Source organism: Daktulosphaira vitifoliae, unplaced genomic scaffold, assembly GCF_025091365.1.
Source record: "Daktulosphaira vitifoliae isolate Bord-2020 unplaced genomic scaffold, ASM2509136v1 Scaffold_5, whole genome shotgun sequence".
Lineage (NCBI taxonomy): Eukaryota > Metazoa > Arthropoda > Insecta > Hemiptera > Phylloxeridae > Daktulosphaira > Daktulosphaira vitifoliae.
The window spans coordinates 13,616,539-13,634,809 of NW_026099576.1; the positions used below are offsets into that span (position 1 = coordinate 13,616,539).

The 18,271-nt window shown below is 26.2% G+C and overlaps 2 protein-coding genes across 4 annotated transcripts; one reads left to right on the forward strand and one right to left on the reverse strand.

The window, feature by feature from the left end:
• Positions 1–5,416: 5,416 nt before the first annotated feature.
• On the reverse strand, positions 5,417–12,076 carry LOC126908624 (RAB6A-GEF complex partner protein 2-like). The gene is made up of 7 exons (XM_050690865.1): positions 11,775–12,076; positions 11,472–11,704; positions 11,104–11,253; positions 10,927–11,039; positions 10,421–10,573; positions 5,895–6,084; positions 5,417–5,791 (listed from the first exon to the last, which is right to left on the reverse strand). The coding sequence occupies exons 1-7, from the start codon at positions 11,894–11,896 to the stop codon at positions 5,577–5,579; spliced, it is 1,176 nt and encodes a 391-aa protein (XP_050546822.1). The 5' UTR covers positions 11,897–12,076; the 3' UTR covers positions 5,417–5,576.
• A 147-nt stretch (positions 12,077–12,223) lies between these two features.
• LOC126908621 (cytochrome c oxidase assembly protein COX15 homolog) lies at positions 12,224–18,180 on the forward strand. Of its 3 annotated transcripts, XM_050690859.1 has the most exons (9): positions 12,224–12,481; positions 12,557–12,631; positions 12,715–12,962; positions 13,769–13,955; positions 14,051–14,297; positions 14,728–14,882; positions 14,958–15,071; positions 17,821–17,835; positions 17,868–18,180. In XM_050690859.1, the coding sequence occupies exons 1-9, from the start codon at positions 12,413–12,415 to the stop codon at positions 17,988–17,990; spliced, it is 1,233 nt and encodes a 410-aa protein (XP_050546816.1). In that variant the 5' UTR covers positions 12,224–12,412; the 3' UTR covers positions 17,991–18,180. The 3 variants fall into 3 exon arrangements, with proteins under 3 accessions (XP_050546816.1, XP_050546817.1, XP_050546818.1); XM_050690860.1 differs by lacking the exons at positions 17,821–17,835; positions 17,868–18,180 and adding an exon at positions 15,301–15,404 and having other exon boundaries at positions 12,225–12,481; XM_050690861.1 differs by lacking the exons at positions 17,821–17,835; positions 17,868–18,180 and having other exon boundaries at positions 12,225–12,481; positions 14,728–14,896; positions 14,958–15,063.
• The last annotated feature ends 91 nt before the right edge of the window (positions 18,181–18,271 follow it).

Consider the following 18,271-nt stretch of genomic DNA (forward strand, 5'->3'; position numbering starts at 1 on the left):
GTCATTGCTCTTAATGTCCTCCGTTAAATCTAGTCCTGTTTAAAAAGAGGCAAGTTCCTTAACGTACCTCTAAGGAACGTTATGATATCATTAATCTTTTCATAACTAGTTACCAATTTTATTTTTATTTTCGACTAATACCTGAAACCAGTTGTACATAAAGTAGGTGTCTCGGCCAGCTTCTATTTTTTTAACAATTTTTAAAATATAATAGTAATTGATCACTTGTGGGTAATATTATTTGCTGATTTAAAAACTTCTTGACAGCATCTGCATGATCATTATTATTTAAAATACGATCGTACACATTTTAACTTGAAAAGAATAACTTATCTGGTCTTTGACCAGATTGACTACGTTTTTTTTTCGACCGAAATAAAGTCTTCAGCCTATTTAATAATTATTTAAATCTTCAGGTGAATTATACGATAAAATATCAAAAGCTTTTCCAGATCTGATGTCGGAACATACGCCTTTGTAATAATGCTTTTAACTGTTAAAGTAAATTCCAAATTGTTTCTACACTTAGAAATTAGGTGCGGATCTCCTAATGTTGACTTAAAGTTTTGACACAAGTAAAAATAACATCCAAATATCTGGACATCAAGAAATGCATTAAGCGCAGCTGTGAATATGGCAAGTTCTCAAACTATCCATTGTGGACTCAAATTTGTATTTAGTGTTTTTATCATGTCAAACAATTTTTGATGAAAATTATTATTTTTTTGGTAATAAGGCCGGTGATCCCTTTTACGCTACAATAGCTTAAACGATTTTAACCTAATAAGAACCCCAAAATCAAACTATTATGTTTACTATTTATATGTATTAAAGTATATAAAATTAAATGCATACCTCCTAAAGATTCTGCTAAAATTACATTTGTTGCATATTGTAATATAATATTATAATAATGTTATTTATAGCCACTGAATCAATTTTAAATGATTGTTTATTTAATTTGAGTTTGAAGAAAACACATTTAACATTTTTTAATAATAAATGTTTGCCTAAATTATAACTTTGTACTTATTTTATAAAACAAATTAAAAAATTTTAATTTATTTATAACTAAAAAACAATTTTATTGTTATAATTGAAAACAATCAATATTGTGTAATATTCAGACCGAAACAATGAACCGAAAAGTGAAAACGATACAGTGTTTTGTGCAAAACGAAAACAGACAAGTATGAAAAATCTCCGCTCTGGTAATAACGGGTTAAGTGTTTTAATTACAGATTTTATCGCCAAACGAGCAAAAGAACAGTGGGCTAATTAAATTTGTCAAGTTAACAAATGCTGGGCTGGAGGGCGACACGATGTAGCAATGACGAAGAATGGGCCGGTTCCATTATTAGCAGCTTTGGAATGCCTATGTAATGGCCGGGAGAGAAAACCAAAATCGTCATCCCTTTTTGTGTGCTACAGCCCGTTTTAAAAGGCATTCCTGATTTTTATTACATCGTCGCCGTGAGTATCTCCCAAAAGGTTTAGCAGTAGGACGAACGGGGTTTATTGGATTCCCTTTTCGCCTCCGTTTGCCATCCCTGTTGTCGCTGGATGTATATTATTGTAGCTAATAATATTATGTCCTTTTCTTTCAGTTTTCAATTTCTCTACTATGGGTAATATTTACATAAAAAATGCTTTATTTATGCCAAACTATTAAAAATTATTATTTCTGTAAAAGGTAATTTGTTTATAATGGGTGCACAAACAATTATAACTATTTATAAAAAATATACATAATATGATGGATTTATTACTGATTGAGTATGCAATTGTGGTTATTTTTTATTACATTTTTTTCTATGATAAATCTAAAATTAATCAATAGAATATTGTTCAAATATTGGTTAATTAAAACAATGTGGATTCATGAAGTTTTTGCACTAGTTGGTCAATTTTTCTCTAATTAGTGTAATTTTGGATTGAAATATTTATACGAATCTGCTTTCCTTGTATTTATATTTCTCTCTTTTTCTTCTCCTAAAGGCCTTCCCTTGTTAAAAAATTTGGTTTTCCATTCTTCCCTGTTTATAGTCAGTATTTTCATGTCTGCTTATTAATTATAGCCAGCTTGTCTTGTCATTTCTTTTAACTATGTCTTTCTTGTTCTTTCTCTTCTTTCATGTTTATATATATGTACGTCCCTCGAATATGTTCATTAAAAACGGGTTAAGTGAACGAACATTTTCCCGTTCCTTTCTTTTATGATATTTAACAGAATCCTATTTTCATTTACTTGGTTTAATATATTTATGTTACTTTTAATTCTATCCAACTGGCCTTCAATAATCTTCTCCGTGATCATATATTCATGGCTTCCAGTTTCTTTTTTATTATTTTTAAAAAATATTCATTTATAGAAGATATCTTATTTCTTATCCTTAGGTTGAAGTGTTAAAAATATTTGTTTCTTTTTTTCTTATGACTTAACATTATTTTTAGCTTCTTCTTATTTTATATTCAAAATTTTTGTATTAAATACAATATTCTATTATAAAATTTTATTTACGTGCTAAAAATTTATAATTGGATATTATCAAAATAACATAAGACTTTACCAAATGGAGAAAAAATCATTTACAATAAAAAAAACTTGAAATATTTAGGTTAGCGGGATAACTAAGAGAGTTTGGGAGTTGTATTCTCCCTTTTTACACTTATAAAGCTAATTTTTAAAAAAAAATATTTTAATTCCTTCCAGATAAAATACTTGTTTAAATTTTTTTTTATCATTACCTACTTGTATAAACTAATGAAATTGATCACAAATGATAAATTTTCAATATCAACGATATATTGTTGATTTTTAATTATAAAATGCATTACTGAAATAATAATACATCTAAAAATAACACTATTAATGCAGTAAGAACGTATTAAAAAATATATAAAGTTTAAAAAAGCCGCTTGTTTTACTTGCTGGTTATTTTTACTACACATATTTTAAACAAATATAACACACATTATTAATCACATATAAACGAAAATAAGAGAAAAATCGCAGGCTCCAATTACAAAATAAATTGTAATACTACCGAGCGTTCTATCGGGAAAAATTATATTTCTCAATAGGTCTGATTAATTAGAGTTAGACGGTTAAGACTGTAATATTTGGAAAATTATCCAACAAAATAAATTTGGTATTTATCGTCTTGTAAATAATCTGCTTGTCATAAAAAAATCTTCCTTTGATCAATAAGTTATTTCTGTGACATTTAATAATGCTTTATCATGATGTCTATCCTAAATACTAAACGAAAACAATTTAGTCACGATTGCACATTGAAGTAGCCACTCCATGAACCTTTACAAAAAGAAAATACACGATATAACTCTGTCATATCCCCGTCTCTGTTTACGCGGGTGGATTCGCAATGGTCGGTGTACATAAAAAAAAAATTGATTACACATTTTATTAAATAACAACGACGACCATGTACAATTGCTAATACAACAAACAATAAGCACACGCAAAACCAGCAACGGACCGAGGGGTGAGCTGCCTTTTATATGGTTGACATCACCGCTGTTACACTCTTCTATTGGGTTGGGACGGGGGAAACTAGCGTATAAAAATTCCTCCGTCTCGTTACACGCAATATATACAAAGTGAGAGGGTGCGCTTAAAGTCTTTAATCTGTTGAACACGCGGATCTAATCGTCCCTCACAAGCCTTTAAACGTGAAACGCTCGTCATTAAAAAATATATATGTATGATGATGATGATAATAATAATAATAATGCGACGACAAAAAAATGAACACTGTTCAAAAGGCGGCTCGTAGATTTTTATATTAAAAATAATAAACGTTACGCGGAATTTCAATTAGCTTTTGACTGAAGCGTTGTACGCCTATTAGTTATTAAAATATGTACACTGAATATTATCGTGTGATCTTCGTACAAAACACCGTAGAACTGTTTATCTAATGCCTATGATGATATTTAAATTTAAGTGTCTAAAATATAAGTACTACATTTGAAACTAAATATAGTTTTAAAAAGTCATTTTATTAGCCGTTATCGACAGTTATATAAATGACATAAAAATATGACTTGATTCTAAAATGAAAATAAACAGAAAATAGTTCGGTGTTTTTCTTTTTTAATTGCTCTTTAATAAAAAAATTTTCAAAATTTAGGAGTAGTTGTAACAATTTCTACAACATTAATGCTGTGTACATACATAAATTCAGTGCGTGTATTGTGGTGCTTCTTTCGAATAACCATTATTATTGAAACGATTCATCAACCTCACCCTATTCAACAAGACCCGTTACTTGTAAATGTATATGGAAGTTTAGCTGTTCGATTTTCATGAAAATTAAAAGTTAATGTTGACAAATAAATCACTCGAAAAGGACGAGCAGAAGAAAATCGAAGATACTTAAACTTCACGCACGCTAATTTATCGACAGCGCGTTATTAAATTCCCATTGACTGTAAAATCAATTATTATAATCTTTTGTAAAGTATGTTGTCTTGGATATCAGCTACGCTGACATTTACACTGAAATAACAACTTAGTAAAATCAACAAATTCATTTTTGTTATTTAACATCAATCATTTTTTACAAGAATAAAAAATTTATCGAGCAAATAAATATTTTGTTCGAGTAACAAAAATATAATTGTTTTAACAATAAAAAAAAAATGTTGGCTGTATTTTTTCTTTTTTGATAAAAACTTTTTGTTCTACTGTTTGAAATTATTCCAAACGGCAGTATTTTGTTTTGAAATTCGTCGGTATTGTAATAATATTTGTAATCTAACAACATGAAAGCACTTTTAGAAAGGAGACAATGACCATAAAGAATTTTCGTGGATGATTTCGCTTAAAATACGAACGATTTATCGCATATAGGTACATGATAATCCAAAGCAGCCTTTCAGACATTTATGATGATGTTTGACCGACCGGAAGTTATTTTAATATTCATATATTTTGGAATGCTTTTGTTTGTGTATAAAATTACACACCGTTTGGTTTCTTGTTTGTTAAATGATTAGCATTTCATAACTATTTCAGCTGCATAATATTACAATTATTTTGTATGACATAATTGTTTAATACGTACTATCACCGTATTCATGTTATCAAGGGTTACCAAAGTTTACGGGCCCGTCAGAAGCTTTTGAAATAAATATATCATTTTGTACACGTCACAATGATAATGATTATTTTACTAGAGGATCGCGAGTTTTCATCAGTTATAAAACTTCCTATATGTCTAAAACAGTCAACGTGTTTTTCAATGATTAATGTTCCACGAGTAAAACTGGACATTACATCTTTTAATAACAACCCACAAAGGGACACGTTTTATTGTGTTATTTACGTAATTTGAAATTTGTGAAAGGATATTAGGGTCGTTTACTAGACAAGGAGAGGAAGAAAAAATCTCACACACACAAATGGAGCACTAAGAGAAAAGGTCCCTTTTTAAACAATTTTTAATAACAAAATAAAAATACATAATTTATCAAGATTTAAATAATAAACAAAAAATAAGGTGTAAAAAAAAGATGATTAATAATTTTTTTTTTATTTAATTAAAAAGAATTCAAATAGCGATTGTTATTCTTGTTTGAGCATGTGGGTCACTAGCTGTAGATGGTACTGAAGGGTAAATATGTATAGGCAAGTCCCACACCATAGTTTCAATGGCAATGTGTTCAGGGCCAGTCCAGCAAGAACCTTCTTTGGTCTTAACCAAACGTTCACCACTTTCTTTTGTGCTGGTGACAAACTCAAAATGTAGTCGCCATTTGACACTTACTGATAGTATTAAATTTCATACAAAGAAAAAGAAACAAGTTTAATTATATTTAATATGATTGATAAACTATAATTTTTACTGAATAATAAATAATTTTAATACCTAGAAGAGTATTAAATGCAGGTGTTACATTCAAAGGAATAGCTAGTTGTAAAAATGACTTTAAAGTATTTGCACAAAATTGATGTTGAGTGTTGTATGAAGAGATGGACACATTGTCTTTACGAGACCTAGGATTGGAAACAATAAATTCTTTATTCACTTCTTCTTCACACTGTAAACTAACTGTAAACTAAAAAATACAAACAAATTTATGTTATTTGATGGTAATTAATAAATCACATTGAAAAATTTCATAGTAAATGTTTATAAGATATTATACAGTGTAATTTAATAACTTTACTAAAATATTCATAACATAATTTCTTAATAAAAATATACTGGATAAAGTTTTACTGTGGATTTTCTTATTTTCATAACTCATGATGATATCAAGTATATAATTGAAAAAAAATTATTATTTCTCAGTATAATTTTAAATGTAATATAAAATTTATTTTATCAAACAAATAGATGGAAATTAGTTTAAATAATTTTTAATAATAATAATTAAATTTGTCATACTGATGTTATAAAATTTAAACAAGTTTATCTCAAAATAGAGTATAAAAATATTACTATGTTATGCATCTCTCTTGTCAATACTTAAAAATTATATCAACTCAAGTATATGTATCTAAAAACTGGTAACTAACCAGCCAAAACATTATTTAGTCCATTCTCCATCTAATTATAAATTTGAGTGTAGCAAAAATTAATGTAGTTGGTATTGTGATGATAATTTGTAATGCTTAAAAATTGAAGAGTCTATTGCAATAACCAGCTATCCTCATTTCTTGAAATTGTTCAGAGGATACATAAACTAAATAACTTTAGAGTAAAACTTTGTATATTAGGAATATCATCATAACATTTATTGGGTGCGTCTTATAATAATTTAGAGACAAGTTTACATTTTTTTATAATTTTGATAGGTTTATTGAAAATCATTGTGATAGCAGGGAAAACACCAATTTTCAACTTTTTTTCACATAATCTAGGAAATTTTTATCAGTTTTAATCTCTAGTCATTGATATAATATTTTTAGAGGGAATTTAAATCATTATTGGATTTTTGAACATGAATACAAATGTCAGAGCTAAAAATGTTTAATATATTTAAGAATAAACGATGAAAATTGTCATAGATAATTAGTAGGCATGTAAAAATTAACAATTTTAAAATAACTATAAAAAATATTTATTTTTTTTTTACATATTTTTTCTTTTACCTTGCATGTAAATAATAACTTATTAATCAATTGTCAATTTTTTATCGAACAAAGGAAACCCAGACTAATTAAAGCATTTTTGAAAACTGAACATAACAAAATGTCTAAGAAATGATACAATCATGAAATCCCTGGTAGATTTTGTCACTCATTTTATATTCTTGATATAGCTAGTTATATGTTTTCATTTGTAAAACATAAATTGTTACTATTTTAAAAGGATGACAACTTTTTTTTAAAAAATGATAGAAAATAGGATTTTTATTCTAAAAAAAAAAAATGATAAAATTTATATATTTTTGTGGATATTATATAGTTAAACACAGGGATTATAATGAATAAAACCCTAGGAAAAAAGTTAAAGGCTATATACAATATGACGATAGAATCATTGTAGTCAAGTTCCAGACGAAACCAAAAGATACAATAGTAGTTCAAGTCTATACGCTGACATCAAATAGTAATGATGAAGAGGTAAAAGAAGTATACGAAAATATAGATAAAATAATCGAAAATGTTAAAGAGGAAGAGAATCTGGTAGTAATGGGTGATTGGAATGCTGTTGTAGGGGAAGAATAAGTAAATGTAACAGGTGCCTTTGGGTTGGGAACACGAAATGTAGAAGGAGGACGCTTATTAGAATTTTGTGCGAAATATAACTTAATAATCACAAACACTTGCTTCGATCACCATCGAAGAAGAAGATACACGTGAAAAAATGCCAGGAGACATAAATAGATACCAAATAGATTACATCATGGTTAAGAACAGATTTAAAAATCAAGTAAAGGAAAGTAGAAGTTACCCAGGAGCGGATAGCGACCACAATCTAGTAATGATGAAATGCAAACTTAAATTTAAAAGAATAATGGATAAAAAGAAGAAAATAGTGCAATGGAAAATTAAAAATCTGAGAGATGAGAAAATAAGCAAAAAATATAGTGAAGACACTAATGATATAGTTATTGAAGAATCCCAAAATATTAAAGAAAAATGGCAAAACTTGAAAGATACAATTACAATGGCTGCAACGAAAACTCTAGGAAATAGCAACAATGCAACAAGAAAGGAATGGATTACAACGGAAATAGTCAACATGATAGAGGAAAGTAGGAAATACAAGAGTTTGAACAGTATAGATGGACAGGAAAAATACAGAGTACTGAGGAATCTAATCATTAGGAAATCGAGGGAAGCAAAAGAAAAATATTTGGAAGAAAAGTGTAATGAAATAGATACCATCATAAAGACAGGAAGTAGTGATGAAGCATATAGAATGGTGAAAATGTTTTTTGGTCAATATAAGCCCCGAGCAGGGGGAATAGAAGATAACAACGAAAGAATGCTATATGAACAAAATGATATAGTGAAAAGATGGAAAGAATATCTAGAAATCCTGTATAAGGGGGAAACACTTAAGGAAAATGAAACCAACGAATCAAACAAAGAAGATAAATCTGAAGAAGATGAAGAAATAGACCCAATTATGAGAGAAGAGTTCAACAAAGCTTTGCGCAATCTGAAAAATAAAAAAGCAGCAGGAATCGATGGAATACAAGCAGAGCTTTGGAAGGAGGCGGGAGAAAAAGTTAAAAGGGAATTATTTCAAATAATCAAAGTCATATACGAAACCGGTGAATTGCCTGAATATTACATAAAGAACCTAATTATGCCCATCCCAAAGAAAACAGCAGCAAAGAAATGTGAAGAATACCGTACTATTAGTTTGCTATCCCATGCCTCTAAAATACTAACAAAGATTATATTCAAACGTATTGAAGGTAAAATAGAACAATCATTGAAAAAAGACCAATTCGGGTTTAGAAGGAATATGGGAACGAGAGAAGCAATATTGGCATTAAGGATAATCATTCAAAAAAGGATTAGGAAAGACAAACAAACATTTATAGCTTTTGTGGATATCGAAAAAGCATTTGATAACGTAAATTGGAAGGTAATGTTTAACATGATGAAAAGATTGGGGTTAAAATACACAGATAGGAAACTTCTGTATAACCTATACAAGGATGAATCCACAGTTATAAGGATGAGGAGGAAGAAGTAAAAATAAACAGAGGAGTTAGACAAGGTTGTATATTATCCCCAATTATATTCAACGCATATATTCAAGAAGCAATAGATATGATAGAGGAAAATGCTAATCTAGGGATAAAGATTAACGGACAAAAAATAAGTATGTTACGTTTTGCCGATGACATAGCTTTAATTGCTGAATGCAAGAAAGATCTGGCTCAAATAATTAAAGCTATGGATAAATCATTTGAAAAAGAGTTGGAAATGAGAATAAATGTGAAGAAAACAAAAGTAATGGTATGTGAAAGGAAAAATAATACAAGAATACAGATAAAAATACAAAACCAAGAAATAGAACAAGTAGATGAATTTACATACCTGGGAAGCGCAATCAGCAAGGATGGAAAAAACAGAAGTGAAATTATAAAACGTATCTGTAAAGCTAAAATAGCCTTTAACAAAAAGAAAATTATATTTACATCAAGAAGCATGAATCTAAAAATAAGAAAAAACCTATTAAAGACGTATGTATTGAGCATTGCTCTGTACGGGTGTGAAACCTGGACAATAGCAATGGAGGAAAAAAGAAGACTTGAGGCGTTTGAAATGTGGTGCTATAGAAGGATGCTAAGGATAAGTTGGATGGACAGAGTAACCAATGTAGAAGTACTGGAAAGAATATCAGATGGAAAGTTACTATGGAATAACATAGTCAGAAGACGCAACGAATGGATAGGTCATATAATGAGACATGAAGGATTGTTGAAATTGATAATAGAAGGAACAGTAGAAGGAAAGAACCGTAGGGGTAGACCAAGATTGGAATTCATTCAACAGATAATAAAGGACCAAGGATGTGACTCATATGTGGAAATGAAAAGGAAGGCGGATATAAGGGAAGACTGGAAGATGTCTGCAAACTAATCTACGGATAGAAACCATAGAGAGAAAGAGAGAGAAACACAGGGATTGAAAATGTTTCACTTTAAGTTCTGTTTGCAGTTTGTTCAGGTTAAACATTTTTTTATATTTAATTAAGCCTACTGAAAGGAACCTCAAAACTATCATAACTCTTTACTAAAAAATATTTTATTATAATTAATAAATCCTGCGGAAAGCAAGTGCTTTTTTCAAAAAAATTTTATTTATTTATTTATTAAATTTAATACTAAGATAATGGGATAAAATATCAGTTACATAGTTTTAAGATTTAATTTAAAGACAAACCACTAACATATATTAAATAATATATTGTAATATTACCTCAATACATGATACATCAGTCTGTTCAAAATCAAAAGTTCCAACTATGTCTTCTCCAAGTTTATAAGCTTGTTTAAACAAACAAAAACGAGCTACTTTTCCTTTAGAATTTGTTATGTTATAAAAATTTGGACTACGTTTTGCTGTTATGTTCTGAAAAGTCATACATGCTAAATAATATTATAAACTAATTTGAATATAACTAAAAATACAACAATCTTATTTAAAAATTGTAGTATTGAAATATTTGTTCAAAATAAATACAGCAAAAGTTTATTTTGAGGGTAATGTTATAAAGAATGAAATTGGGTAGATCTTAAATGCACAAGTTTCTGTATAGAACTTACATTTAATATGATAATAACATGTATAAAGACCAGAATTTTTCAGTTTAGTATAAAATCTGTTAATTATTCTATGAGAAAAATAAATTTATAATTATTTGAATTGTTTACATACATCCTAAAAAAAATCTTCTTATCTCAAATTATAAATGATAAAAATACCTGTAAAATTTGAAGAGCCATATCACTTTCTTCATGTTTATCCTTGGATTCTATAAATGGATTACTTGGTGATAAGTCTACACTATTTTCACATGTTGCTCCTTCTGTTAGCCCTAAAAATTATTACAATGAGAATTAAATTAAAATTCTGTAAGTTATTTAGATTACTAAAATTACCACAAATAACCACAACCCGAAGAGGCACTCTTAATAATTTAATAGGACAATTTAGGCGCTGCATTCCAACAGTAATTTTATAAGCATATTTTACCAAATGACCTTTATATGATGGTGGAGCATCATTTGATAATGTTTCACTGTATAAATCTATAATATAAAAATTTTTAATGTAAATTTTTTAGAACAAAAAAAAATATATTTTCTTAATAAAATCAAATTGACATTTTCTGGTTGGATTATAGATGATAGAGAACATTTTTTACTTTTATGACTTATCAGCTTTTATAAAAAAAGCTTAATATACTCTTTTCAAATTACTCTTTCAAAAAAAAAACAGAACTCATATATGTTAAATAAATACTAACAAGATTTGCTTTCACCCGGTGATAATCTGACATCACAAAATAAAATTTTTGGTTTTGTAGACAAAACAACATGCCCATGTTCACTTAAACATGGTGCAAAAGATGTTTCAGAATTGCCCAAGAAACGTTCATCTTTAGTAACACTCATATCAAGTGGAAAATTTATATTATCATTTGTTAAACAAAGACAATTTATCTGTACACTAGCCCATGCTAAATTTTCTAAAACATCACTGTACAAATAAAACAAAAATTAAAAAATTATATTTATATATCTTTTTTATAAATTTATTATTTACATACTCATTACTCTGACTTCTAGAATCTGATGGTAATGGAGGATGTGTAAAAGTAATACAGCATCCAATTTTGCTACCAGGCATAAAAATAGGTCCACCAATAAGTTTAGTTGACACTTCTATCATTTTTTTAAGTTAAAAAAAGTTCAAGATATTTTATTAACTATAAAACTAAATAAGAGTATATTATATTCAATTATTAAAACAGAGATTCATTATTACAGAATATTTCAAGTTTAAAGTTAGTTAAATTATCAAATAATAAATATTTATTTTAAATTAATTAATTTGAAATGAATTGGTACATTTACTGTATAAAAATATTACGATTGCTATTGTGGGCATGTATAATGATAAGGTTTATTTCCAAATCAGCTGAGTTATCAGATTATGAAGTCTTGATAATTTTGATTAAAATATTTTGTAAGCCGGATAGATAAGTTCGAGATAAAAATATTATTACTCATGTTGTGAAATCCACTTAACGATTTAATGTTTCTAAGCTTTTTGTTGTAAATTTTATTACCATGTTTGACTTATTATATTATTTTCTTAAGACTTTTCAAAAAATTGATCATTGACTTTTTGATTTAAAATTTAAGTAAAGTAGTTTAAGTGAGGAACGTATTCTAAATTTGAATCATGTTAGGTATAAGGAACTTTTTCTATAGTTCGTGTTCTAAATTGTGTTTATGGCGTATTCCTAACATGGTATTGTATATCATTGCATTATTTATTTTATAATTACTAAAAATTAATTTAACATGGAAATTATTTTTATTGTAGAATAAACTTGAATGTACTATTTCATCACAATCTAGATATATTTATAAATCGTCATTAATAAAAAAAAATATTTATGTAAGTTGAGTAATAATGTTTATCATTCCTAATAAAAGTGTAATAGTTATGCAATAAACACTTATAAATCTTAAAAATTTTAGTCAAATATATGGAAAAGACATTCAAGTAACATAAAAACTATTGAAACAGATACTAAGTTTGTTGGTTACTGGTTTCTTGGTTGTAGTGGAATGGTTTTTGTTGCTGTTGCTTTAGGTGGAGTAACCAGACTTACTGAATCAGGTTTATCTATGGTTCATTGGAAATTACTCGGTGAAAAATTACCAACTACTCAGAGTCAGTGGGATGAAGAATTTAATAAATATCAACAATATCCTGAGTTTAAAATGTAAATTTTATGTAATGTATATTTGTTAAATATTTTTTTAACTAAAAAGTGTTTAATAATTATTGTTAAAGCAGTTTATAAAATAAAGTGGAAGTATCAAATGTTTAATGTACTAAAAAGAAATCATTATTTTAAAAAACATTTTTTAAGATGATTAATCATTTTTTTTAATTAAAATTAAATCATATTACTTAATAATATAAATCACAATAAAAAAACATTTTATGAATAAGCTGAATTGGGCTCTCATAAATAAATAAGCTCCAATAAATCATTTAATTTTTTGTTGAAATGAATTATGAAATTCCAATATTCAATGACTTTTTATAAAAACAAAAAACTATGTTTGTTGATTACTTATTGTTCTAGTATGCATTGTTATGCTAATATTTTATCTCAGTTAAAATTAATTATTTTAGTAGAGAACTATATTTTTGCAAAAAAGCCTAATTTGGTTCTTATTTTGAAAATAAATTGTAATGTTACAAGTATTTTTCAAAATTTAAAAGTTAATGTTAGCATTTTTTATTTGGGTCATTTTTATTTTTTCAAATNGTTAATGTTAGCATTTTTTATTTGGGTCATTTTTATTTTTTCAAATACATTTTTTAAAACATTAATGTTAAAGATTATTTTCTATTTTTGCTTGATGTATATTTTAAATTCTTAAAATAATATTTTAAAAAAAACATTATTGAAATAGACTAAATTCCTTAAATTGTGAACCAAATATAAGATTTTGAGAGCTTAAAATTATTTGTTTGATTGCATACATTTAAAGGTATCATTTTTTAATTAATAATTAGGATAAATTCAAGGATGACTGTTGAAGAATTTAAATGGATATGGTGGATGGAATATGCACATAGAACTTGGGGTCGGTGTATTGGAGCAGCTTTCTTTATTCCAATGAGTGCATTATGGTTAACACGTAAACTGAGTCGTACATCTAAAATAAACTCTATGATTTGTTCTATATTATTAGCAGGGCAAGTAAGTTTCTAACTAATTTTATGGCATAATTTAAAATTACCATTTTTATCATTGATGATACAATTATTTTTAATTTATATTCAAAAATGTTTTAGGGACTTATGGGTTGGTACATGGTTAAATCTGGTTTAGAAAATAGATTTGACAAACCTACTGATGTTCCTAGAGTATCTCAGTATAGATTAGCTTCCCATCTTGGTTTAGCATTCATATTATATTCATTTCTACTAACTAACTCACTACGAATACTTTTACCAGTTAAAATTATGGGAACTGTTAGTAAAAAAATTTTTAGATTATCCATAGCTGCTACAGGAATCGTGTTTCTAACAGCTATGTCTGGTTAGTATATTACTTATTTCTTTATCATTATTATTAGTATTACTATTTTTATTTTTTATTAAGATGGACAGTTTGGCCGAGTCAGTAATGTTCAAATACTTGATGTACATTATAACAAATTCGAGACTCGGTCACATGTATTTTCATTTGCTAAACAATAGATTAGTTCAGCAATTGGAATCACCATTCCTCTCTCCAATGATGGTCTAACCATTCATCATAGAGTATTTAATGTTAAGAAAGCTCCTCTTTAGAGAATGCTGCATTGGCCTTTAATGTACTATAAAAAGCTAAAAAAAAATTTTTTTCTTTCGATCTGTTACAAAATTTGAATGATTCATATATGATTTATGATAATATAATAATACATATTATGTATTATTATTTATTTACTTATAAAATTTTTTTACTTATTTTTTTACAATTTTAGGAGCATTTGTGGCTGGTTTAGATGCTGGGTTGGTTTATAATTCATTTCCTAAAATGGGTGATAACTGGATTCCTGATGATATATTAAATATGGACCCTATTATTAGCAATGTTACTGAAAATCCAACTACTGTTCAATTCAATCACAGAATACTTGTAATTAAAGAATAGTTTGTTAAATAGTATGTTTTCTATATTTAAAAAAATACTTTATAATTTTATTTTTATTAGGGTATGAGTACTGTATCAATTTTATCTGCATTATACATTATGTCACAGAAAAGTAAATTACCTCCTAGAGCCAAAACTGCTGTCACAACTTTAGCTATTTTTTCTTGGTGTCAAGTAAGCCTTAATTTTGCAAAAATTAATATTAAAAATGTAATTAAGCTTTTTTATAGCCATGTAAATAATTAATACAGTATCATTATTCAAGTAACATAAATATCTCACACTTATATAATATTTTAATGATTTTGACTTTATTTTCTTTAACTAAATGTTAAATACCTTGCTGAGAAGGTATTAATTTTACTATGATATATTTTTTTGTGTCTGTTGACATTTTTTTCAGCTCTCACTGAACCGATTTTGATGAACAATATGTTAAAAGATCACAAATCATATTTAGTTGAAGACTTTACCTTTAAAAATTGAAAAAATTTCTGTTGCTCCGAGTTAATGGGGAAAATTTTTAAAAAAATAAAATTTTTCAAATCTGTAAATTTTGTTANCTCCGAGTTAATGGGGAAAATTTTTAAAAAAATAAAATTTTTCAAATCTGTAAATTTTGTTATTTTTTTTTTTCATTTTTTTTTCTTAAAATTACCATAACTTTTTCAAAAATTAACAAAACAACTTAATTTTTTTTGTATTAAAACCTTAGATATTTCCCTTTCATTTGGTATAATTTTTTTGAAAATCTAACACTTAACCTGCTCACAAGGGGGGATTTAAGATAGCAACTTTTTTATGAAAATTAACTTTTGAAATTGTTCGAGAAATAATGCATCCTTTAAACAAATATCAAATTAATGCTCATGTCATATACTATAAAATGAAAAAAAAAACATGCTATTTTTGTTTTAAAATTTTGATTTTCGATTTTATATTTTCAAGTTTAAATTGCTATAACTTTTAAAAAAATGTATGTATCAACACAAATTATATACCTCTTTCATTTAATATACTTTTAATTTAAATTGGAAAATTTCCTTTTATACAGGAGGCGTTCAAAACTTGATACATACATATAAAAAGTAGCACTTTTTCTTAACTTTCGAAAATGTTCTGGAAATACTGCGTCCTTTAAACACATGTAAAATTCAACCTTATAATAAATACTTTAAGTTCAAAAAAAAAAAATTGTTCCGACACCTTTTCTTCTGTTGGAAAATGGCTGTTGAATTTAATGAAAAATGTAATTTTTATATAAAAATCTATGTTTAACATGAAATATTTTAATACTTAAAACTGCCATAACTTTTTAAAAATTAAACAAATTAAAATTATTTTTTTTTATACTAAAACCTTATATATTTTTCGTTTATTTGATATAATTTTTTTGAAAATCTGATTCTAAATCTGCCCGCAGGAGGAATTCAAAAAATCAATTTTTGCACACAAGTTAAGTTTTTTCGATGTAATTTTTGAAAATGTTCCGGAAATAATGACACTTTTATTTAATCTTAAATTATAGTTTATATTATATACTTTACTATGAAAAAAAAAAATTTGAAATATAGATATTCTTCTTAGTGAAAATGGCTACTGTATTCCAAAATATGTCATTTTTTGTGTTAAAATTCTGTACTGTATTTTATATTATTTTAAAATATCTTATAAGGGAAATACACTGACTTTCATTAATATTATAAAATTTAATTGACATAGAATAATGTTCTTAAGACATAAGATGTTAAACTTATTTAAATATTTTTGCTTTTTTATATAAATCATTAATCTAAAAATAAAATTATTTTTAGTTTAAAAATGGATTTTTACAGTTATAATGAAATTTTATAATACACTCAATTGAGTAGATCTTTTTAATAATTTTTTTTTATTGGTTTTTTTAGTTAAAGTAAATCATTAAAATTAATTCAGTTCTGCATATTTCAATTGTAGAATCTTTTTAAACACTAAATGTTAATTAGAAATGATTACTATAATTTCTATTGAAGTGATATATTACGATAAAAATGCAAAAAAATTTGAGCTTTTCTGATAAATTTACCATAAATAGTAATTATAAAATTTGCCGACTCCTTATTAATCTTAACAATACCATTTTTTACTATTTAATGATGTCAATTTCAAACTTGCAAGTTGAGCTAAAAGTTATGGCAGTGAATTTTTTTTTTTTTTTATAAAGAACTTTCACAAAAAAAGTAGGTTAAAAATGATTACTTTTTAAAGTAATTACTTATTAAAAATCAAAATCAGTAATAATTTGAAAACAATTTATTATAAAAATTATATAATATATAATTAAAAAAATATGTATTATATTTTTGAATCTAAGAATTACTAATCTGGATATAATAAAGGAAATAGAAGTTGATGTTACTTTTGTAATTATCCACCAATTTCTTAGAATTAAACACTATCTATAGATTTGCATTGAAACGTTTCTTTTGATAGTGATTTTAATCACTATCATATTAAATCTATACTACATCTCCACTGTGCTGAATTTTTTTCTTTTAATTTTAAAATAATTAGAGGTTTTAGAAATATATCATGTCTTAAAAAATGTATTATTTGGAAATCCTAGATGTTTTAATATTGATTAAAAATTCATCTCATAGTATAATTTATTTAAAAACTATACTATGCAAAATGATGTACTAATTATTGAAAGATTTAAGCACTTTCCTAATAGTTTAATATACACATTAGTTTTGTGTATAAGTAAAGATTTAAAGAAAATGATTATTTTTTGGTCTATAATGCTTATTTTTCATATGTATTTTGTGTTTTATAAGTAATTTTTCTGTAATTTATTTATACAACTTTTCAAAAGTTCATCTTTGTATTCTAAATTAATGAACTTTATAAAATAATAATATTAATGTAATAATTTTAATTTCAGATGGGGCTTGGACTTTTAACACTTTTGACATATGTTCCTACTTACCNTTAACACTTTTGACATATGTTCCTACTTACCTTGCTGCAGCCCATCAATCGGGGTCACTTACATTACTTTCACTCTCTTTATGGTTAATTCACGAACTTAAAAAATTGCCGAGAGTCAAATGAGTGGAGTAGAAATATAAATTAATTTGTATAGTATTCATTAAAAGTATATTTATTATAATGAAACAATATTCAATTTATTAATTGTATTGTCTTAATATTATTATTATTTTAATTAATGTATATAGTTAAAATTATTGTCGTTTTTAAAAAGAGTTTAGTTGTGATTCCAGACGTTTGATATTATTTCAAAAATAGTTTTTTGAAATGTATATATTTAATTGTATAAAATGATAAAGTTGTTGTTTTAAGAAGTATTTAGTTTACTTCATTATGTAATACTG